This window comes from Lepisma saccharinum, chromosome 24 (assembly GCF_977018435.1).
Source record: "Lepisma saccharinum chromosome 24, izLepSacc3.1, whole genome shotgun sequence".
NCBI classification, from domain to species: domain Eukaryota; kingdom Metazoa; phylum Arthropoda; class Insecta; order Zygentoma; family Lepismatidae; genus Lepisma; species Lepisma saccharinum.
The window spans coordinates 50,129,339-50,153,221 of NC_139252.1; the positions used below are offsets into that span (position 1 = coordinate 50,129,339).

Genomic DNA, 23,883 nt, shown 5'->3' on the forward strand with positions numbered 1-23,883 from the left:
CAGGAAATCTGGCCGCCTCGGCCAATCCATTTCTTTGGGTAATTTTCATGCAGCCACTGTCGCACTTATGAACATTTTTTGAGGAACGGGATGGCAATGTTGTTTGGAGGATGTGCCTCTAGCTACAAGACATGACATGATTTACCAACATGATGGCTGCCCAGCTCGATCCCCCGATCGATTTGACGCCTTGCGAAAATTATAATTGAACGCAGTTTTAGTGAATATAAATCCATCTTAAGAAACGGAAGAAAATTTACGTTCGAATACTTACAACAAGATTTAGTTATTCATTGTTTTGAAAAAAAAAAAGAAAACACATTTTTTGTTTTACAATTAATGTCCTGTAGTGTCTTATATTGTTAAAAAAAATCAATTTTAAGTCCATATTTAACTATATCTTGGTGGAAATAACTAAATATGTATTTACATATTTAGCACTTTTTTACTGCAAATAAATCCGTTTCCTGATAATAACACTATTACATTGTAATATAATAATTTGTCTTATTAGGAGGAACATGCAAAATAAAGAAAAAGATAATATTGTGAAAATGTCGCACGCTGTGCGAAAATAAAAATTATCTATGTTAATAAAACATGACGCATTTGCGCGTATGCGGCACAGAGTAACAAGAAAACATACTGTATGCGGGTGACGGGCATGTGCGTCATTGTAAAATTTACATGAAAATTCCAAATTTACAATGTATTTTATGTAAATCAATTGTTTGCTACAAATAACCAAAATAACATAAGAAGCTTAATCGGCACCTGACAAAAGTGTGACATTTTTTAGGTGGCAGGGAACGTGTTAAAAATTATCAAAACAATTTTGGATGTGGATTGCGTCCAAGGTCTTGGGTGTTATTGTTTACTTCTTCTTGCTTATGGACAGGAACACCTTCAAGAATCGCTCCTCCTCAGGTGGAACGGGTTGTTGAATGAACTCTCCGCGGGTGGAGACACAGTGGCCCCTAGCAACGATGGCTTCTGGGGCCACGAGTAGAGATTCCAAGGGCCCCAAAAATTCAACGTGATTTTCCTCGCTGGCCGAGTAGACCTTGATAAGGTGCTGGATTCCATTGGCTTCATTGCTTGGTGCCAACATCTGCAGGAGAAGCTGGCAGGTTCCGTCCTTCCTCACGCAGGCCCTCAGGATGAAATGGCCCCAGCCCTCAGCTTCCAGCAAGAAACTTGGGGAGTTGAAGGTGTCCTTCTCCTTCGGGCAGTCCACGTTGATTTTGTCTTGGAAACGGTCGCCTTCCTCGTTAATCTTCATCTCCCGGACCTCCCAGTTGTGCTTGACCACGAGGTGAGGTAGGATTTCGTCCAGCTTGAGGGTGAGGTCGCAGTATGCAGATGGGCAAATGTAGGGTTGACAGCTACATATCTGACCGTGCGCGATCTTCTCGTCGACGAAACCGACGAATCGACAACCTCTGTCCCGGTGTTTGCAGGGGAGTGGGATCTTTCCTACCAGGGTCTCCAGCGAGAAGTTTCTCACTTCGGCGTAGCGGTTCCCGCACAGAGGGCAAACTTTCTTGTCAGCCTTGCAATTAGCGCAGATGGAATGCCCCTTTTGACACTCCCGGACCGGGGTCATCATTATGTCGTCGCAAGACACGCACGTTAATGTGGGCCACACGTCCTCCCATAGATACTCAGGCTCTTCGTCATCCTGTAAAGATAAAAACCTGCATCGTGACTGGTCAGGTTGTCGATGGTCTAAGGCCTGCACGATGAAAGAACTTACACGGATTTTGGTCTCCAGATGTGGGAGTTTCAAAGTACAAAACATGCCTGATTTTCGACCAGTTGTAAACGACACCTTCCGCTGTAAAGACCCTTCCCTTCTTCGCTCGCACATCAGAGAGAGGCAAAGAATGGGAGACCGGCTTAACCGCACCTTGAACACCGAACTGTTGCTCTGAGGCATAGGTTTGGTAAGAATTTCCTGTCCCCATGGCAACTGCAGAAACCTGATTGGTTCAAAGGACAATCCACGACGCAAAAGGACAGAATAAACTCCCAAGTTGGTTCTTTCAACGTGCGGGCTTTACGGAAAGAAGTGGCTACAAAGGAAGAAGTGAGGAACAGCAAACCTTTGAACTCCAGTCGGAGTTTTGTAACCATATGCATCTCCTTTAACAAGAGTGTGAGTTACTATATTGTTTTACCGATAGATGGCATGGTTAATGCAAGGGGCATGACTATGATGTAAACTATGAGGAGTGAACCCAAGGTTATTAGAAGTATAAGGTTGGGTCAATCCGTTGTTTTCTCGGATGACGAAACGACGGTAAGAGGTGAATTTATCCATGAAACGAATTCCAAATCTATGCGCTAGTGTTGCACTATGCAGATAGGAAACCATGCCAGAAACTGAACACACGAAATGGAGTACAGAATGATCATTTCCTGATGTAAGATGTTTTCTTCGTTATAAGCAATAAACGGGCCTTCGAAATACTATAGACCTGAATCTGCGATGCTGAAGAGGCTGGTGAAAAAGAGTGATCCTATGTTTTGGGGAAATACATACATATTTGAATGAGCAAGTAATTCAAAAAACAGGTCGTGTAAATTTATTTATTTCATAGTAAGATTAATAATTATAATCGCAAATTAAAAATTATTAGTATATCCTGATCAATTACAAGTAAATTTGTGCGTTGTATGTAATACAAATCTCAGTTACATGTTAGTGAAAAAATGTTAAAGTTCAACCAGTGCTAAGTACGAACCTAGCTGACTGAACATGTTGATTACATGCATGGAAGTCAATTAATATTCCTTTATTTAACACGAGAGAAAAATACTGGGATTCTTATGCCCATATTTTTGTGCACACGTTGTAGGAAATTGTGTAGTTAGATGTGTGTAGGACACGTATTTGTTTACTAGCCATACAGGATATTCAGTTCCTTCTTCAATAACATAGGCCTATTATGTTCTAGCTGTATAGCATTTTGGTAAACGTTACGTCAAATAAATATAATGTCCAACAATGAAGTTTTACGACTTCATTAAATTTGAATAGCCTATTTCACAAATATTTACAATATTTATCGAAAATTAAAAATTTCTGCACATTACACACGAGAATTGAGTTTTCAAAGTTTGCAAGCTTATTTAAAACGAATTCCAATCTTTCTCTTTCCCAATCTTCCTGTAAGTTATATTTTCAAAAATTATCTTAATATGGAACTCGAACACGTAAATTTTTATTACATAGCAATTAACTATATAAAACGCTGAGAATGTTTAAAAGGATTCAGAGAAAGATTCAAATGTTTCATACAGTTTTAAGTAATTTGAAAAATAAAGGTAGATTATGCAGAACTGTAAAGTTTGGATTTAACGTTTATCAATGTCATTTACGAATTTTCAAATGTTCTTGGAGGTGAATTGAACATTCTGAATTAATAAGATACGATTAGTTCAGAAAACTAAATACATACGCTTTTATAATGCGCTGTGTTAAATTGATTATACTGGACTAGTCCTGTGACGTCACAGAAGCTGATATGAAGCTCGTAATATTTCGGAAATTCATTTACAGTTTTTGGCTTTAGATAAATTGAATACACCGACGGTTATATATTATACATAACATGAAATAAAAACTAATTTCCCGACGTTAAAAACGAGCAATAAGATATTTTCGGTTCAATATTTTATAATATAAACACAAAATGTAATACTCTACATTTGATTTTGTAAAGTTTAGTAAATCACTATAAGTTTCATGTTTGTCGCGAACTAATCGCCTGTTACTTGTCCATAGTCTTGTAACTTACAGTTGCAGTCCAACAGTTTCATGACACTAGTGACTTACACATTAGCTTTCTAATATAGACATTGTTCTTGTTCTGGTGTTTAATATCTACATATTGCAACACCGTCGTTCTGCACTTCATGTGACTTTATATTGAAGTAATACATTCATTTGACCGGTTTGACGTCATCGCACGCAAAAACTTCAACCGTTACCATGGATATGGACCCGGGTTGAGTGAACCTCTGGAAGAAACTAACTTCCTACTGATTAGCCCAGGGACGCAGACATAGAATCGAGTTTGAAGTAATGAGGAATCTTGTTGAGTTTGATAAAAGAGAAACCGATTAATTTTTGGAGTATAATGAAATCGAACATTCACTGCTAATTATTTAAGTGCTTTGTGCTGCTGAAGCTGTTTAGTAATATTTATTGTTAAAAGCTAAATTTCTGTTAGGCTACAGGTTTACTTGTTATTTAGTATTTCAGTTTTCTCTCTCTGATCTTGTATTTTAAAGTCTTAAGCCGGCCTCTGTGGCGGAGTGGTTAGCGTAGCGTGCTGCGATGCCAGGGTCCCGGGTTCGAATACCGGCGTGGGCATGAGTGTACTCTGTAATTGTCCCTTCATCAATTTCACCATATCATGAATCTTCGCTATTAGCCAAAAGTGGCAGAAAAGTAAAGTAAAATAAACCAAATCAATCAATCTGTCTAAAGTCCTTCAGGTTTATTATTAAACTTGATACCGAAAATGAGTCATTATGTTGTTATATTATATACTAGCTTCGCCTGCTTGAGACAGTTTAGTTAATTCATGTCTACCAAAATTAAGCAAATCTACCGGGAACAATACCATACCATTTCTACCATGCGAAATGATACGAGAAAATAACTGGTTTAAAACATAACACTGTGAATTGTTTACAGACGCATCACTTCTTTACCTTTGGCGTTTTAAATCGTGTGCACAGTGGGATGTACAGTGGGATCCATGAGTATTACCGTGCAAATTGTCCATGACTATTTTCATTAGTTTTTCTCTTACATCCTGTGTGTTTTTAAGCGATGGATTTTTATGTATGCTGGTGCAGAAGTTGTCAACATCTTGTTTTGAGTTTTCTTTTAATTCTTGAAGCTCTTATTGGGTCAAATAAAGTGCACGAACATGGTGATGGACAATTTGCATGGTAATACTCATGGATCCCACTGTACAAATATTACAAAGCAAATTGTCCATCATGTTCGTGCACTTTATTTTACCCAATGACAGCTTCATGAATTAAAACAAAGCACCGAGGAAGTAGCTCACAACTTTTTCAACACCACGCGTAAAATCTATTCCTTAAAGACACAGAATACAAAAGAAAAGTTAATGAAATTAGCCATGTACAATTTGCCGAGTAATACTTGTGCATCCGACTGTACAATGTACTGAAGAAATATCAATGTTACTTACATAGCCTTCAGTGTACCGAAATTTCTTCTCTGGCCTCGTAGTATCATTTGCGCCTTCTGAAATAAGGAAAATAATATATGTGAAAAGGTGTTAAAGTAGTAAGAATGTGTTTGGCATTTTCATCAAGTCGTAGCTACATAACAAATCATAAAACTATTCTCGGTATTGATCAATAATATAAATTATAAAATAATATCTCATTGTAATTCTCTTCTCTTAATACCATTGTATTAATTATTATCTTTCTTCTGTCATCATTCGAGTGTGTTCTGGAAGAGGCACATAAGTCACAAACTGCGATTTTCTGCTGTTTTCATCCCAGTCACACTGAATCAATTAAAAATATATTATAAGTATAATTTTATATTGGATGAGTGTACTTCACAGTACCACATTGTAAATTACTCAAGTGTAACAGGAATTAATAAGAAGAAATATACATTTCTACTTTTGTCGTAGAAAAGTTTGGCTTAATAAGTGTGTTTTATTGTGGAGTTATAGCAGAGCGTATTAGACACAAAATTTACATAATTTTGAAATGTAAAATAGAAAATGCATCAAACTGAAATGGAATTTGTTGTCAAGTCCACTTCATGTTCAGAAAGAGACTGGACCTACAGTTTGTGATTGTGATTGATTTGCTTTATTTTACTTCCCTTTTTGTGCCACTTTATGATTGATGAAATTGATGAATAGAAACTCACAAGCAACCATGCCCAGGCCGGGATTCGAACCCGGGACCCCTGACGTCGTAGCGCGATGTGCTAACCACTCCGCCACGGGGCCGGCGACCTACAGTTTGAAATGGATCACTACGTGTCTCTACCAGGTATCGAACCTATTGCAAGATTTGGCCCAAGCATGTGCATCGTCAGAACCTTCAGAGATAATCTATGTTTAGGGCTGTAACAGAATTAGACACCCTATCCCTCCGATAACATTGAGAATTATGCATGTAACTAAATACTAAACAATAATACGTGTTTCTTGCATTGTCCAATTGAAATTTAGGAAAAGAGAAAGTTACAAGTTCGACTTGAGCGCCTCTTCCGTCACTACGTTGCATATGTTTGGGTAGCATGATTCAATGGTTAGCAGCAGTGCCATTTCTCTGTGAAATGGCACTGTCAATCATGTCGAGTGATCGACCCAGGTTCGAGACCCAGGCTGCGCACGGATGTTCCTCCATACATTTCACATCTTCATCGTTGCGATTAGTCAAAAATGGAGGAAAAGCGACGCTACATAGCAAAAAAACGTTGGTTGGAAATTTGAGAGTGGCAACACTGCTCTGTATATACGCCATGAAACGGAACCGGTGCTTCTCACTTACACCACATGCTAGTTTGATACCTTATCTACCTCCCAGTAAATGGACTCTTCCTTCCAACACTAGGCGCATGCGCAGTGACGAGAGGAGTAGAGTATCGTTGGAGTTTGCGGTCTAAAGTTGTGTCGTCAGAACCCAACTAATGTGAAAGTTGTGGTGATTCTCGCCGTACCACCAGGACATACCGTCAATGCGCAGCATTACTGTTCATTTTTGGAACGTAACCTGCAACCGGCGTTGCGCGAGATAGATAGATTCACTTTCTGCTGAATCTATCTTTCATTTTGCAGGACAATGCTCGGGCGCATGTAGCGCAACCTGTGGCTGATTTGCTAGCTCGATGGGGTTGGCAGATGCTCTACAAGCCCCTGTGACTTTGATTTGATCCCCAAGATGAAGCTTCCGAATTGTTCCAGAAATTCTTCAGGAAATAGACCGCTCCATTCGAACCATCAACAGAACAGGCGATGCTACATATACACTACGACTTCCACATTGCTGGCAATGTTTGTACACAATGCTGGTGACAACATGGAAGGGCTGTAAACGTTTCAGAGAGGTATCTCGTTTGTATCATTTGATTCAATTTCCAACCCACGTTCACTCTGTTCAACTATGCTCAAGAAATATGAGCAAAGGCAATTGAAACAACCAAACTTTGGCATAGTTACATAGTATTCAAAATAATGAACGAGAAGAATTTTACCTTTTGCACTTGCATCAATTTTTATCACTTCGTTCATCGTTTCTCTTCTTTCTTGTTCCACCTGAAGAAATTAAATAAAAAATAATTCAGACTCTACAATGTTCATAATAGCATTCGGGCTCTGCAGCAAGCTCTCAAGTAAGTTTAAGTCCACTTTATGCACATACAAGGCTATCTGAACTACGCCTACAGTTTAAAGTCTTATCCAAAATACTCCACCGAGTATTGAACAAAGGATCCTTTGATCGAAATACGAGGACGTTACCACTACGCCATCAGAGAAGCCTAGAAACTTTCAAGTGGATTGTCGTAATGTTCTGTTCTACCATTTCATAAATTGTAAGTTTACAGCTAACAGATAAACTGGTTAATTACATTATCTACATTGTTTAGAGTAGGTAATTTGTATATTTTTCACATGTAACAAAATGGACATTATTTTGAAAATTGACACCTAATTCATACCTTTTGGAGAATTTGGATGGGTTTGGTATCTATGGAGAATTTGGATGGGTTTGGTATCTATGGAACACGCAGTAATGAAACCACAACAGACATTATATTGTTGCTACAAAAGTGCCTGTTAAATTTAACAATGTTAAAAGTAAAACCCATAGAAAGAAATGAACTTCGACTGCCTCCTCAATGGTCATAATGTAGCCTACAAGTCTTGGTTTCGAATTCCTAATTAAAGCGTCAGTTTATTTTGTGGTAGGTCTTGTAGCCACTTAAAATAAAGAAATCGTGATAAATATTTAGTGTAACTACTTGTTCCGGTCTTTACTGTAAAAATGTTAATTTCTCGCCGGCACTATTGCAAGGACGATCAAACGAAAGGGGGTGGAGCTTCAGGATTGGTCCGGTTAGTTTGTATTTTGATTGGTTGGTTTCATCCCTTTACACTTGGTTTGGTTTGGATAGGTTTTGCTTGATTTGCTGGTTACTTTAGGTTTGTTAGGAGGGACGGCATCTACTCTCCTCCCCTATTGTAATCTATTTCATTCTTTCTATGCTTCCTCTCTGTTGAAACCTCTGATGTGAATGAACCACGCAATATGAAGTAAACAGCATCAGGCTGCAATTTCCCCACACGTCCACACTCGAGCAAGCATCCAAATGCAATGGAAATTCTTCAGTCGGAAGAGGGACGTTTTAGCCCACACCCTCATAAGGAGCTTTTAGGCCGATGCGACGAGCGACACAGAGATTTCAGATCGAAGCGACACGATACATGCGTAAGGGAACGTTCGCACCGAAGCGACAGGCGTCGCGTGCCGCTCGAGAATGAGCCAATCGTAAGCACCTCGATTGGTGAAATCCTCAAGCCACACGTGTCGCCTGTCCCTTTTCGCTTCGCCGAGATGACTCGATGCACGGTACAGAGAAAACTGCTCAGTCTGAGTGAAACACGAGCGACACATATCCGTCTCTGCTGTTTGCAAGGTTGCATTGATTACTGAGGGTTCGTCTCCAAGTGACACCTGTCGCTTCGGCTTGAAATCTTCCATGGGGAAAAGAGTCCAGTCCGAGCGACACGTGCAGCTTGTCCTGTCACTTCGGTTCGAAAGGCTGCATTTATTTCTTAAGGTTGGTCTCATAGTTCGAATCAATTTCATCATATTACTCATCCTCATCGTCACGATTAGCCACAATGACAATATGTCGAAGTAAAATATAGCCAATCAATCAATCGACGAAGTGGCACGTGTTGTTTGTAGCTCGTCGCATCGGTCGGAAAGTTTCCTTACACACACTGAAAGGGAGAGGAGACTCACTCACATTCCTGCGACGAAAACTAAGATTCGAAATGGAGCATTGCGTTCCGAAATAAAAATTTTGTATCAAGAACACTTACGTAAGCAATGGACAGTTGAGATCGGAAAGTGTAACGGAAGCAAACGGGTGCAAGCTGAATTCACTTGCGGTATGTGTAACACTTTCGATCCGGTTAGGAAATTTCTCCCATCAATAACTGAACCCGTTTAATTACGTGTAATGGGCACCCTGGAGTTCCTTTCGGAGGAAATGTCGAATTATTGTCCTCCATTGACGGACTCCAGTCTATGCCTCGACGTTCTAGAACAATCTTCGGGTACAGTTTTCGAAAGGGAAGAGGTACCTGTGTGAAAGGAAAGGGGAAATACGAAATGCTGATGGCATTCAAGGCAATCAGTATGGGAGTAGTAATAACCAAAGAAGAGTAGAACAAGAGACAAATTAATTACTCTGCAGTTTGAGAGAAAAAAAAACATGTATTGACCTTTTTTCTCGGTAACACAGTGGACTGTTTACGCTCATGAAAGCTAAACGGATTGAGACAATGAAATTTTGAGACTACCATATGCTATTGAACCATAAAAACATTAAACATTGAAATAAAATAGGTAATTATTAATAATTTTTAATCAAAATTATGAAGATGAAGTAGATGGTATGATATATGATTGATTGAATTAAAATGTTTTAGGTGCGTCGCACTTTTAGGCCGTTTTGCATCCTTCAATATATACGGGGAAATATCCCCTTAACTAAAATTCTTACTTAAAAATTTAAAACAAAGGAATGTAAAACAACCCTTGGGAAAAATTAAAAGTGCGAGGTACTAAAAACTTACTCACAGACAGTGGAAGAGTCTGGCTCTTCGCAAAACGTCGGATAAAACATCTGATAAAATTCCATGTGGCACATTTAACAAGAATATGCCGAATACTTAAAATGACGTTACAAACACGACACATTGGATAGAAATAGTTTCACAATTACCATTTAAAACTCGGTGTATAAAGTGGGCTCCAATCTAATATGCACTTTTTCATCGAATTTCGTCTCCAAATTTGAGGTGCATGTTAGAATGGATGGTGCATTATATCGAGTGCAATGCATTCTCTACATTTAGCAGAAACATTGTAAATAAAGTGCCCGTAAATTTGTTTTTGATAAAATTGCTTAACAAGGAATAGAGCGTTATTGTAATAAAATATAAGATCCGTAACATAAAGCCATCTAATATATAAAAATGGATGTGTGTGTGTGTGTTCCGGCATAACTCTCGAACGCCTGGAGCGTTTTCAACCAAACTTGGTACACATATGACTCACAATCTCGAAAGAAATGCTGTGGGGGTAAGACACTCCTGGTACCCCTAAGAGTGGGGTGGGAGGGAGTGACATGTAAAAATAATCGAAAACGACCGATATTAGTGTAGAATAAATAGTTTTCGGGGTCGCCAAGATGAATAGTGACACTCCCAATGCCATTCAAGTCAAGTTCATCACCTATCGGGATGGGGGGTGAGAGGGGGTGAAAAATAAAATGTAAAAAATGACCTAGATTAGTGTCGAATCCATAGTTTTCGGAGTCCCTAAGCTAATTGGTGACATTCACGATGACCAAACTTGGTAGACATATGATTTACAATCTGGAAAGAAATACTGTGAGGGTAAGACACCCCAGGCACCCCTAGGGGTTGGAGTGGGAAGGGGTGACATGTAAAACTAATCGAAAACGACCGATATTAGTGTGGAATCCATAGTTTTCGGGGTCGCTAAGATGAATAGTGACACTCCCAATGCCGTTCAACTCCAAGTTCATTTCATACTATAGTTAGAATTAATTATTTTCCTGTCTAATAGAAGATTGGGATAAATAAATACCCTGGCAACGCTGGGCAATCAGCTAGTTGTTGTATAAAATAGTGATCGTCTTAATTAAAATTAAATTCATAACATAAACCTATTAGATAATCTTTACTCGTGGTGCATAGCAAACCGTCTCAATATTAATGGTTAAAATCGGCATGCATGATTATCAGAACAAAACAATAACAAAAAGTTAATGCCAGCATAAACATAGAACCAGAAATTAACAATCCGAAAATTCCATGTATTAACCCATCCAAAAATCTTGGTATACTTTGTAATGACACTATAGATTGGACAGTTCAGATACGAGCACAGTCTAAAAAAAAGTTTAGGCAATTCTAAGAAACTCCTACAGTTTTCAAACCGAAATCCCCGCAACATGTAAACTGAAACTTGTTCAAACATTAATCTGGCCACTGTTTGATTAATTTGACCCTATATGGACCGCAATGCACTAATAAACTCAAAAATAGGATCCACGTTGCACAAAATGCATGTATCAGATATGTTTTTAAACCTAACCAGACGTGATTACATTCTTCCTATCTTAAACGGTCATATTCTAACTATCGACAACAGGAGGCACCTACAGGGTGAGCCAAAAGTTCCGTTACCCCTATGTATTTTGCGACGAGGGAAAGTTATGGATCTGAAGTAAATAGAGTATGATGAGAGACGAGAGATGTTAGCTGAGGAGGTTACGGACAACAATATAGTCCAGAATGTCTGTGTGAACACAATCATTTTCATAACAGAGAATTATGCGCCTCCAGGGTGGTGTGAAATTCTACACAGCATTGTGCGAGTGATTGGGCAAATGCATGCCGAACGGCTTCCTTCAGTTCGTTACTTCTGTGGCAACGCGTGCCGGCAACTTTCTGTTTCATATAACTCCACAATGCATTATCACACGATGATAGATCGGGACTTCTGGGAGGCCAGTTCGGAGGTGCTGGTAACTGTGGAGAACCACGTCCGATCCATCTGTTACGCACGGCAATAACGGGCTGGTGCTCCGTCTTGCTGAAACCAGACGCGATCGATAAGTCCTTGCAGTTGAGGGACAAACCAGTCTCCTAACACGGTGAGATAACCACTACCACAGCACAGACTCGCATACCTACGTGGTAATGGTACTTTTGGCTCACCCTATACATTACCTATGCTTTATACTCGGTATTCAATTTCAACATAAACCACTATATTTATTTGAAAAACCACACTGGACACAGAATTAAGCCATCTTTATTATTACAGGGGGTTGAAGTGGCCTCCATTGACCATTTGTTTTCTCCACCCGCATACATACAGAGGTATGCACTTATTACCCGAACTTCTAATATCAAATGTGGAAAATATGTGGTAGTCTGTTTGAGCTAATAATGAAACTAATTAGTTTCATTACTATGTCAAACCGACAATCACATATGTATTCTCAAAATTTGTTTTGAAGGTCTTGAAATAGGTTTTTGTGTTTTGTTCATTTTATGCCAATTTTCTGGTCTTGAAATCGTAAATCTTCTCTGTTTCATTTTTACGTCGTTTGTTGAAATGTGTGAATAGCACTGCCTGCTATTTGCACTCGTCTGAAGATACTAACTAACAATTATATGTTGCATCTTGTTACTATCAATCTGGTCTGTAAAACTAGATAACTCGCACCAACGTGAGCGAAGGACGATTTGTTGAAATAGATGCCAATATGCAAAAACCTTTTGTAATGTAAATTCTGATTTCATGTTCTTTTTTATGGACCCCAAGCTTTAGCATCACGTGATATCAGAAATGTAATGGACCTCTACAGAGGCTACTTCCCTGGCATACGTAAGACGAATGCACCTATACTATGGTTCCTTTCCACTGATGACCATTTTTTAAACGATGCAATGAAATTCAATCTATCTAGTTTTAAAAACTCGCAAAACTAACGAATATACAGGGTGATGCAAGAAAAAGAAATTCTGAAACCTGTACTATTTTGGTTACCTTTTCTTGCACCACTGTGTATTATTCTAAGAAGGCTTCTCCTAATTAAAGTATTAATTTGGATTCTTACTTACGGAAATGAAGCCAAGCAAACCAAAATACAAAATTTCAGAATTATTACCGTAGCAACGAATCAACAATCTTCGTATTAATGGATTGCCCTGGCAACAGATCGACAGTATCAGAGTATATTAAAATGCAAGAATAGAACAATAGTATCCCCACTGAATAAAAAAATGTAAGATCGCAACACTCACGGTTAAAAACAGAATTAAATTGTTCAATGTATTAAAAAGGCCTTGGCAATGATTTTCTTGAAATGAAAACAAGAGACCACAACTGTTATGCTTCGGTCGTTCCAAGGTTGTTCACGTTGGGTAAATGCAAGTCGAATTCATCTGAGCATTCCTGTGTACGTGATCCGCTACACGATTTACCAAACAGAGTTGCGATGCTTTTTTTAAAGTAGTATTGTTATTATTATGTGCATGGTCAGTTTTAGTTTCCTGTTTGACTATCGGAGTTGTTTGCCGTTGGAGTCTAATGGCAAGTTCATGGCCTCAACCTCTCGGTTTTGTGTACAAAAACTGCCACTGGGTGTTGCTTGCAGTGATAGTCCCTGTTGTTAGCATGTTTTCCCACTGTTTTTACGAGGCAGACGCTTATGGTAGCTGTGTCTTTCATGCAAGAGTTCCGATATCTTCTCCCCTTGATCAGACTACACAAACAAAATACAGAATGATAGAAACAAATGTTGCAGAAAATGTCTAACTGAAGCCACATTGTGCCACGCTATTTATTCAGTTTCAAGTAATTTACTACAGAAAAGGCCAATCAATTTCCAACGACAATCTATTATGCAGATCCTAGGTAAAAAATCTGAATTCCCATCACTTTCCAGTTAGCCGTGAGGATTCCTAAAATTAGATCATGTGGGTTTTTGAGATATTTGCTGGATTTGCGTAAAAGGGCGGGATCTATTCTCGTTTGAGTGTCCGTGGCCGCAGATTATAAACTATTCATCTGCTCATTCTGTGCTTCTAATTGGCGCATGCAGGGACAAAGGGACGGAGTTTGGCAAATCGATTTCGCGCCACTGTCCCTTCTCAAACGGTGCGAGCCTAACGTTTGACGGACTCTCATAATACTAGCGCCACTGTTGCGAAATGGCTAAGGTATTGCGCTCCATGGGCGTACCTAAGGGGGGGGTGAAGGGCTGTAGCTCACCAAAATATATTTTTTTAAAAATGAATTTTGTGAAAAGACATGGGATACGAAGGAATATACAGTATCTTGAAAAAGTATCTGATAACACTAGTGGCGGAGATTGGGTTCCAAAACTAGGGGGGGCAAGGACAGTTCAATTTTCCTTGGTACATAAGGTTGGCATGATGCGGGGGCAAAAGTGGGGGGCAACTGCCTCCCCTAGCCCCCCTAATCGCTGCCACTGGATAACACTAACAAGGGAGGTTATCCAAGCGTCCCCCTCCGATTTCCATGAAACTTGGCAGGTGTATAGAGGGACCCAAAGGAAGAAGTACGTGTTTTTGTGTTTCAGCTAAAAAACTGTTTTAGGGGACAAACCCCTCCCCTCAAATGTCAAGATGAGGAGAAATTGAAATGGGGGATCTGACCCCGAAACCACGTAAATATGGTATAGGAAGAAACAGGGAGCATAGGGCCCCTCTATACACCTGCCAAATTTCATGGAAATTGGAGGGGGACACAGGGGTCAGATCCCCACGTCAATTTGTCCTATCTTGACATTTGAGGCGGGTTTTGCTCCCTAACACAGTTTTTTTAGCCGAAAGAAGAAAACAGGTATTTCTTCCTTTGGGCCCCTCTATACACCATCGGAGGGGGACACTTAGATAACCTCCCTTGTAACTCACTGGCTATCAAATTTTTTTCTCATTGTACCCTTTAGTCGTAACTAAACGTCTAATGTACCCCCCCATAGGTTTTCTCCGAATAATGGGTTTTGGGGAATTTTTTGCTGCCTTACTGATGGGGCGTTTTTGATATTTGGAGTCGTATATCTGCAACAGCAAAATGGCATTCGGCCTGTATATGGAAAAATGGTAAATAAGTAAACATTAGAATCCTATGTGTATTATCTTATTGGGGTGTTCCTACGTTTACAATCTTTATGATTAGTTAACAAAAATAAAAATGTGAAACACATGTATACTAAGAAGTAATAAAAATTATTAATTTTCATATTTTTCCAGAGTTATCGAAAAAAGTAAACAACAAAAATATATATTTTTTAAACTGTGAGGCACAATTTTGGAGTTTTTATTGTAAATCCTCAGTGTTTCTAGTGAGGAATATGTGCCTGCATAGCCTGACACAGTTCTTGATGTTTGGTTGTGCACTTGAAACTTTCAAGCGGAGATTCGGCTCCAAATGTAGTCTATTTCTGTACTTGTTTTGTTAGGTTGCGCCATGGATAAAAAAAACTCTCCAAGCTGATCGCGCACCCCTTCCTTCAAGTAGTTCATGTTTGGGGTACGTGTACCATAGTTTGAGAACCACTGCACTTTCTCTCTTTCTCTCCTCTTCCTCTCTCTCCTCTTGCTCTCTCTCCCCCTTCCTCTCTCTCCCCTTCCTCTCTCTGTCTCTCCCCTTACTCTCTCTCTCTCTCTCTCCCCCTTCCTCTCTCTCTCTCCCCTTCCTCTCTCTCTCTCCCCTTCCTCTCTCTCTCTCCCCTTCCTCTCTCTCTCTCCTTACTCTCTCTCTCCTCTCTCTCTCTCCCCCTTCCTCTCTCTCTCTCCCCCTTCCTCTCTCTCTCTCCCCCTTCCTCTCTCTCTCCTCCTTCCTCTCTCTCTCTCCTTCCTCTCTCTCTCTCTCCTTCCTCTCTCTCTCTCTCTCCTTCCTCTCTCTCTCTCCCCCTTCCTCTCTCTCTCTCACCCTTCCTCTCTCTCTCTCACCCTTCCTCTCTCTCTCTCTCACCCTTCCTCTCTCTCTCTCTCTCTCACCCTTCCTCTCTCTCTCTCTCTCACCCTTCCTCTCTCTCTCTCTCTCTCCCTTCCTCTCTCTCTCTCTCCCTTCCTCTCTCTCTCTCTCCCTTCCTCTCTCTCTCTCTCTCTCTTCCTCTCTCTCTCTCCTTCCTCTCTCTCTCTCTCCCCTTCCTCTCTCTCTCTCTCCCCTTCCTCTCTCTCTCTCTCTCTCTCTCTCCCCTTCCTCTCTCTCTCTCCCCTTCCTCTCTCTCTTTTAAGAAAAGAACTAAAAAAACGTTCACTAAAAATATTAAATCTTATTTGTAGTAGCAGGACACAATATTCACAAACTTACACTTGAAGAGTTTTTGAAATTTGCCTTATCAACGCACAGTCTTATTCCCGCTATATCTTCTTTCTGAAACTGGTACAAATTTTCTTTTATTAGCGTGCTTCTCTCCCCGTAGTCGTTAAATATTACAAATCGACAAATTTCTAATTTTAAAACTCTGATATAGTAAGAGCGCACTAACTCTTCTTAAGCTAGCTGGAAACAGTATTTTACATATCCATGAAATGCTCATATGAATGTGGAATGAGTCTAGTAAAGTTATATGTAACTTAGGAATCTTTTCCTTCTCTTCCAGACCCTTTTTATTTGTGGACTTCCCACCGAAGGAACACAATGATGACAACCTGGATATTGCTTCTCTGTCTGGGTAAGTACACGGACTTTCACTTTTCAAATTACCCTGATATTTGCAAATGAATTTTATGTTTCTTTACAGTATGATTGTTTCGGAAGTTGTTACGTGCAGAGGAATAGTTTGTGCTGTTCTTTGCGTTACAAGAACTAAGAGGACTGATGTTTGTTTAAATAGAAAAACGAAATTTCCTAACGCTGAGTCAATTTTTAACCCATAATTTATTCTAGTTAAATCTCAGTTTGACCTGCTTTAGATAAAACTTAGGTTGTCTTCCACTCTGGACCCTTTACTCCCTGCGGCTCTCAGTTGCCTTTCTACCTGAATGTACACTCACAGACAATAAAAACGGGACACCTAGATCATGAAATACACGCTTACCGGAAAGGCGTTATGTGTGTTGTCTAACTATACGGCGGTGTCGGAAGTTTCCATTGAAAATTTGCTATTGAAATCCACTTTTCGCCTTAAGAGATAGGCAACACACACAGCTCCTTACAGGGAAACGAGTACTTCAGGATGTAGATGGCCCCTTTTTTATTGCCGGTGACTGTACATGCTAAATACTGTTACCGAGAACAGTTGAAATGGCGACGGCAGAGCCTCCCAGGTGGCGCAGTGGTAACATTGTCGCCTTTTAATCAACGGGTCACGGGTTCGATATCAAATGTAGGTACATTCCACGGTGGTTTGGATTCTATTTTAAACCAGGCTTGTTAATGGTCCAGGAATTTTAAATAAATTCAATTCCGGTCCAGGAGAGAAATGGGTTCTCGAACCTTTTTATCTGTAAAGTATTTCAGTTCGGTCCAGGAATTTTTTCCGGACCAATACGGTTCAAGTTCCGTATTGAAATGAAACAATACACAACATGGACGGAATTTAATTTGGGGGAGAAAAAAAGGTTACTGTCCTCTTGTAGAACCCATTAGATATTGATTCAAGTTTTCAGGACCTTTAGCAACCCTGCTTTAAACTGTAGTTCCCGTCCCGGTTAGCGTATCTGTGTATAAAGTAGACTTAAAAACTAAAATGATGATATTGTAAAGAATCTAGAGGAACAGTTCAACTTTCTCATGTATGATTAAAAGGATCAAACGGTTTCGTATAGGGTAGGAGTGACCCCAAATAGTTAGTCGGTAATAAATAAATTTGTTTCGGATTAATGTATGAATTCTCTGAGGGAATTTAATTTAGATTCTCCGGTCCGTCCATATCTGTTACTCGTGGTGTAATTCTAGGTTATTGCTGTTTAAGCAGCTCTGTTGTCAACTGGTAATGGCTCTCCCTTGCTCTACATTAACGTACGACTTCGGAATTATATGTTTTGTGGGCGTAAATCTTCCACAAATCGAAGTTTGCTGACAATATTAGTCAATGTCGTTGTCATCTATAATCAAGAGGGGGGTCCGCAAGACATTTTTGTCCTTTGGGGGGGGGGACGAAATAGAGCCTTTATGATGATGCAAATCATTCGATTTGTTTATTTTGTTATGGACTTCGACTTTAAAGGTGGAGTATTACTCAGTTATTCATCACCGACACACTGGCCTCGAGACGTTAATGTTACACTACAAACATTTCTTTCGACTTTTTTAGGTCAGACAAATTGGCCTCTTTGCGTAATGGAGGGTTTCTTTGCGTCTTTCTTCCTTTGTGTGTGGCTTGGTGCAAAGTAATAACGAAGGCTTTGAACCTCCCTAACTCGTGGACTGACTTGCAAGGAATAAAGCTGGCAACAAAGCTTCTATTGGGCACCTTTCTACATCTGAGGACGGTAGAGACGGGTTCAAAGTGACATTTGCTAGTAAAGACACGTCACAATGTGCTAAGTACATGCCATAGATGGCGAACTTCTAAAAATAGACTAAACTAAGCAGGAGTATCCGGAGTGGTTAGCACATCTCACTACTACACGCCAGGGTTCCCGGTTCGAATCCAGGTCTAGGCAAGGGTGTTCTTTGTGAGTGTTCCTTCATCACGTGATCACTCATCGATTAACAAGAAAGTTGCAGAAAGACAACGCTAGTTAACAAAAATGAAACCAAACTAAACAGGAGTACGTCCGGAGGAAAAAGATTGCTTCAAAAGGTCTCTTTTTCTCTATATTGAGATATTCCACACCCAAGAGACAAGTGACACTTTACTACAAAGTCCACACGGCTCAATAGCTACTTTCTCCTCAGTTTCGTAGAAAATCATTTACTGCGCATGCGCAACCAACAACACGATGCAGACTGTGGCCTCAGCGATGTCGTAATGGTGACGTCGTCGCCTTGTAATCGAGGATCCTGGGTTCGATACCAGATGGGAGCAAATTGTGGTTTGCATCCCACTTTAAGCTGTAGCCCCAATTCCGATTAGCCTATCTGTGCATAAAGTGAACTTAAGAAACCTCCAAACGATGCAGACTACAAAAAAGATAGCATAAGTGATGAGCGACATGTACAGTAGGTCGTTTCTGGCCAGTGGGAAGGCTATCCCCTTATGCATTGCCCGTGACATGAAATCACAAGGTAAAAGAAAAGTTAAGGTAAATAAAAAAGTTAAAAGTGCTACCCTGTGCTATGCACAACGCCATGAAGGCGTATAGAGGGTGTGGTGTTAGGGCCCCACACATTCTTGATCACGACCGAAGATGGGATGATGTGATCAGCACCACGCCCCTGGCCGCCTTTACCCCCAGGAGTTTTCTACAGGTACCCACTTTATACGACGCTGGGTGGTCATAGCCGCTTGAACAGGTGGAAACAAATCCCGGTTCTTCCCCGCCGGGGATCGAACCCGGGAGACTCGCATGGTAGTCAGACGCCCTAACGACAAAGAAAGACCCCATAAGCGGGAGCTTCCCCCATCACACTTCATTCATTCATATCATTTTCATTCAAATCTCTAATTCAGGACTTTCAGGACAGACAATCACAAACATCTACGTCCGAGCCGAGATTCGAAGCCGGGACCTGTGACATTGCAGTGCACTGCGCTAACCACTCCGCTACGGAGGCCGACAAACGACTGAGCTACCACGTCTTCTTCACAAGCTGTTTGCGGAAATAAGTTCACACACATACACACACACACACACTTCCATGGTGTGTGATCAGCACCAGGATCTGGTTGCTTTTACGCTTTAGGTTTGCCACAAACTACGCATATATGAGAGGCCGTGGGAGTCCCTGAGCCTCTTTTATGCAAGGAAATGTCCCACCCGAGTTCACCAACCGGAGGCTGCATTTATTTCAAGGGATTATTTCCAAGCGATTCTCAATTGGATGTCGGGTTGCGAGCCAGATTCACATCGATGTGAAATCTCCCTTACATAGCAGGAAGTTCTGTTCGCATACTAACTGAACGATGACAATTTCCAGTGGGTGTCGACGGACCAATACGACTCCCCCATCTTCTCCCAACGTCCGTGCGTCTGCGGTTAGACGGGAAAACAGGAAGAACTTAATTTGGCAGCCAGCTAAAGCTCATTCGTACCTCTCTATACTGACCCCGTGGCGGAGTGAATAGCACAGCGTGCTACGACGCCAGGGGTCTCAGGTTCAAATCCCACTCTGGTCATGGGTGTTCTTGGCGAGTGTCCCTTCATCAGTATATCATCATACATCCTCATCGTCGCGATTAGCCAAAAGTGGCAGAAAAGCGGCGTTAAATAACACAAATTAATCAATCATGCCTCTATCAAAGTCCTCCTTAGTGTGCCACTGTCTACAGTCCAATTCATATTAGGACAAGTACTCGTACTGTCCATAAAAGGTAAAGGTAAAGTGCTCCCCTGTGCATAGCACCACGCCATGAAGGCGTATAGGGTGTGTGGGGGTAACGCCCCACACTTTCTTGATCCGGTCGTGAGTGGGGGTGATGTGATCAGCATCACGCCCCTGACCGCCTTTACCCCCAGGGTTTCCCCCAGGTACCCATGTTATTCGACGCTGGGTTGGCGCCGGGGCCGCTTCCATCGTTAGAAAAGTTTCCGGATTTGAACCGGCCGGGGATCGAACCCGGGACCTTTAGTATGGTAGTCAGACGCGTTACCGACTGAGCCACCGCGGCCACTGCGTACGCGCGTACTGCCCATGCAACACACAAATGTCCAGGTTTTACATTTAATGGATGTCTTCTGGATATTCGTGCCGAAGTTTTGGATATCCACAGGATATCCATATACATATTCGTCCAGTGGACATCTGTAGGATATCCAGGACAGAGATCCTTAGACGTTTCGAAGCGAGGCTAGAAGTCGAGGGGGAAACAATTCCCAATCTCCATCGCGCCATTTCGTCTCTCGTGATTTCGTGACGTCATACCTTCTCATGCCAAATTCATGGCAGTCAGGTAAGCTGTGACGTCATCCGTTCTGACGTAAGACTTAAGAGCAGTGTCGCCGACGAAGTGACCGCCTTAGCAGCCCTGGTACGTTTGTTTTATGCATAACGTCCTCTGAAAGATTAAAAACTGAAAGAATAGTAGTTCGTGCGCGGACTTTGGCGGAAAAGCCTTGACACTGCAAATCTTTCCTTTGTTACTTCTTTCCGCGGATTAATATTTGATGCCAAAAAATAGCGCACTCGGCTTTACACAATGAATAGCAATGAGGAGCTCCTGCCATTGTCTATTTAGCTGCCGACGGCCGTGTCATCTTGCGGCGAACTTCTGAAACGTCAGTTTTTGCTGTGTCTGTTGTCATGGAAATCAATTATTTATTTATTACCAAGGACGAGCCTCACTGCCTTCCACATTTCGAGTACCGTGAGTGACACACTGTATTGGTTTGTTTCGTGGATTTACGGCTCCGCAGGTTCTCGACCAGGGCCACTTAGTTTGATGCATCTTCCGTCACACTAGGCTTGCATCACCAAAACAAATAAATCTCTAAGGCAGTGGTTCCCAAAATGTGCGCCGTGGCTAGCTTACAGGGGCACCACGAAACGTTCCAATATTTTTAACTGAAATGACACTTACTTGTTAGTCTATACCTGCTTTTAGAATCGGACCATCGCATCAATCCAAACTTGATTTACTCCCCTTTCATCGCTTCTCGAAAAGTGGGCGTGGTTTGTCCCGATCTATCGCTTCTGAAAATAAGGAAATGAATACTCACAGAATATGTGTAAAAAATCTTTGCCACACGCACAAACAAAACTAACAAACATTGTTACACACACAAATATGTAAAAAGAAATAAATAAACAACTGAGCATTTCATAAATCTAGGAGTCGTTTAATCACTCGAAAGTCTTCAATGGAAGGGTCGAGTAACACCCTGTATGTTTTCCGTCTCCCCTTAACTCTCAAAATTTTTCTCCTACTTAGATTTTGTTTACTTTATATAAAAAGGGGGGCTTTCAATGCCGTCCCCTCTGCATGCAGCCCTAGGCTTCAGCCCCCCTAGGGACCTGAATAAACATGCTTGAATCGTTGCTTTGTCATGAAACGTTTACAAATAGTCTCATTATAAAGACACACCCTGTACTGCTGCTATATTTCATTACTCGATGTTCCGATAATTTGACACGTAGTATATGGCTGTAAAGGAAACGGGTAATACGTATATGCTTGCAAATTTAAATACACGAAATGCCGGAGCCAAGTTCAGATTTACAGTCGGAATTATATGATTGTAAAGTTCCGTTGGAATAATATAATCCTCATTTACGGACCGATTTAGTGGTCTTCCGCGCATCAGCCTGTTATTACCACTAGCCATTACTCTGTGACGTGGGGTGCTCAATTTAGTCATGATTATGCTACTCCATTACATCACGGGAACAGTCCTCCGCTTACTATATGATTAGGGCCGTCTGGCGCGCTACGATTTGCCACTTATCCCCTGCTTGATGGAGTTGTTTGTTGCAGAACCGCTTGTTCCGTCGCTTGACAGTGACTATGTACAAGTAATGATGTTCCTTGGATGGTTCATGATACAGGGTGTTCCCAAAACAATGCAAGATTTTAACTGCAGATTCTGTACAGGTCTACATGGAAACGTTAAGCTTTCTGCCATATGGAGGGGACATGTCTTTTCAAGTTACCTTGACTGTCGGCACCTGTGGCGACTTATGAATTATCAAAACGGTTTTCTGGCTCGTATAGTGGGATGCATAAGTATCGCCAAGCAAATTGATCACCACCATGTCTTTCTTTGTTTTACGCAGTGAGAATTGTAACCATTAAGCTGCTGAGAAGACTGCGTAGAAATATATACCTTAAAAACTCAGAGGATGCAAGAGAAAAATTCACGAAAATGGTCATGAACAATTTGCCGAGCACTACACTTGTGTATCCCACTGTACCCCATGTACTTTGGAACATTTGGAGAATGACACTTGCAATGTCTTCACGAAACGTGCCCAAATTCTTCACCCATGTGACCACATCCTTGACTTATCCCCACAGGAAAAACCCAGGTGGATAATATCACGTGATCCTGGACAACTTGCGACAGGGCGGGACTTGCAGTCTACACCATGCACTAAATAGTATGCGCCTGACCGTTTTATGCCCATCTTATAATCCTGCTTTTCCCATTCCACCTCAGATTCGCCCGTTTTGAAGGAAAAAGAAATGATATGCCTTAGCTTAGCAACAAGTCCGTAAGGATGGCAACGCTGCTTACCGAGCAATCAAATCGCCTACGTTCCGCTCGTGTGTGGCGAATCCTTTGTGGGACGATTCCATCTGAAGGGACAGGCAGAGCATAACAAGTTGCCTTTGAAGTCCCCGCATTAGCAGCAACGACGCTAACATGCAAATGAGAAGGCAGCCATTCTTTGTCTGCACTGCCATCTTCCGACCCTTTCCGCAACTAGTTTTGCAAGCAAACAAGTACATGTCTTTTTTGTTGCATAAAAATGCGGATTTCGTATGCTGTGTGCATCTCAAGAGTTCTGTTCGGAGATCTATAGGATTAAAGAATAACAAGAATAACTTTTAATCCTGACTTTAGTATACAACGTGTAACGAAGTAGTAAACAGAGTTAGTAACAACATAATGTTACTTCCCCGTAACGCGAGTAACTGTAACGGCACTTCATTACTTTTACGTTTAAGCCAAATCACAGGAAACTGGATTTCCAGTATAAGTGGGTTTTAAATTTAAAAGTGGCAACGCTGCTGGAAGAGGTGATACACCTTGCATGTGCTATGAAACAGTGAGCATTGTCAGTTGCGGCGCATGTCGATGTGTGGAGTACCAAAAGTGGTCGGTGCAGCGAGTGCTGTTGTGTGTACGAGGTTGAAACGAACACCATTTTGAGTACTGTTCTAAAACATGTTTACCAGGTAAAACAGCGATTTTGGATAAACATTCTGGTAGCCAGTGGCAAAAATGC

General features: G+C 41.0%; 2 protein-coding genes across 2 annotated transcripts in view; one reads left to right on the forward strand and one right to left on the reverse strand.

Annotated features, from left to right (window-relative positions):
* The window catches only part of LOC145977972 (uncharacterized), a 286,923-nt gene that overhangs the window by 106,761 nt on the left and 156,279 nt on the right, over positions 1-23,883 (forward strand). Inside the window, exon 2 of the mRNA XM_083110320.1 lies at positions 16,490-16,561. Coding sequence (XP_082966446.1) covers positions 16,528-16,561 — 34 coding nt within the window. The 5' untranslated portion in view covers positions 16,490-16,527. The remainder of the gene's footprint in view (positions 1-16,489; positions 16,562-23,883) is intronic.
* Positions 726-23,246, reverse strand: LOC145977973 (uncharacterized). The gene is made up of 4 exons (XM_083110321.1): positions 23,169-23,246; positions 7,274-7,334; positions 5,238-5,293; positions 726-1,681 (listed from the first exon to the last, which is right to left on the reverse strand). Exons 2-4 carry the CDS (start codon positions 7,308-7,310, stop codon positions 875-877), a joined length of 900 nt encoding a protein of 299 aa, XP_082966447.1. The 5' UTR covers positions 7,311-7,334; positions 23,169-23,246; the 3' UTR covers positions 726-874.

Coding starts and splice junctions, on each gene's coding strand:
- LOC145977973 (XM_083110321.1), bottom strand. CDS start 7,310: ATGAACGAAGTGATAAAAATTGATGCAAGTGCAAAAG. Junction 5,294..7,273: donor AATTGATGCAAGTGCAAAAG/GTAAAATTCTTC, acceptor TCCTTATTTCAG/AAGGCGCAAATGATACTACG. Junction 1,682..5,237: donor TTCGGTACACTGAAGGCTAT/GTAAGTAACATT, acceptor TTATCTTTACAG/GATGACGAAGAGCCTGAGTA.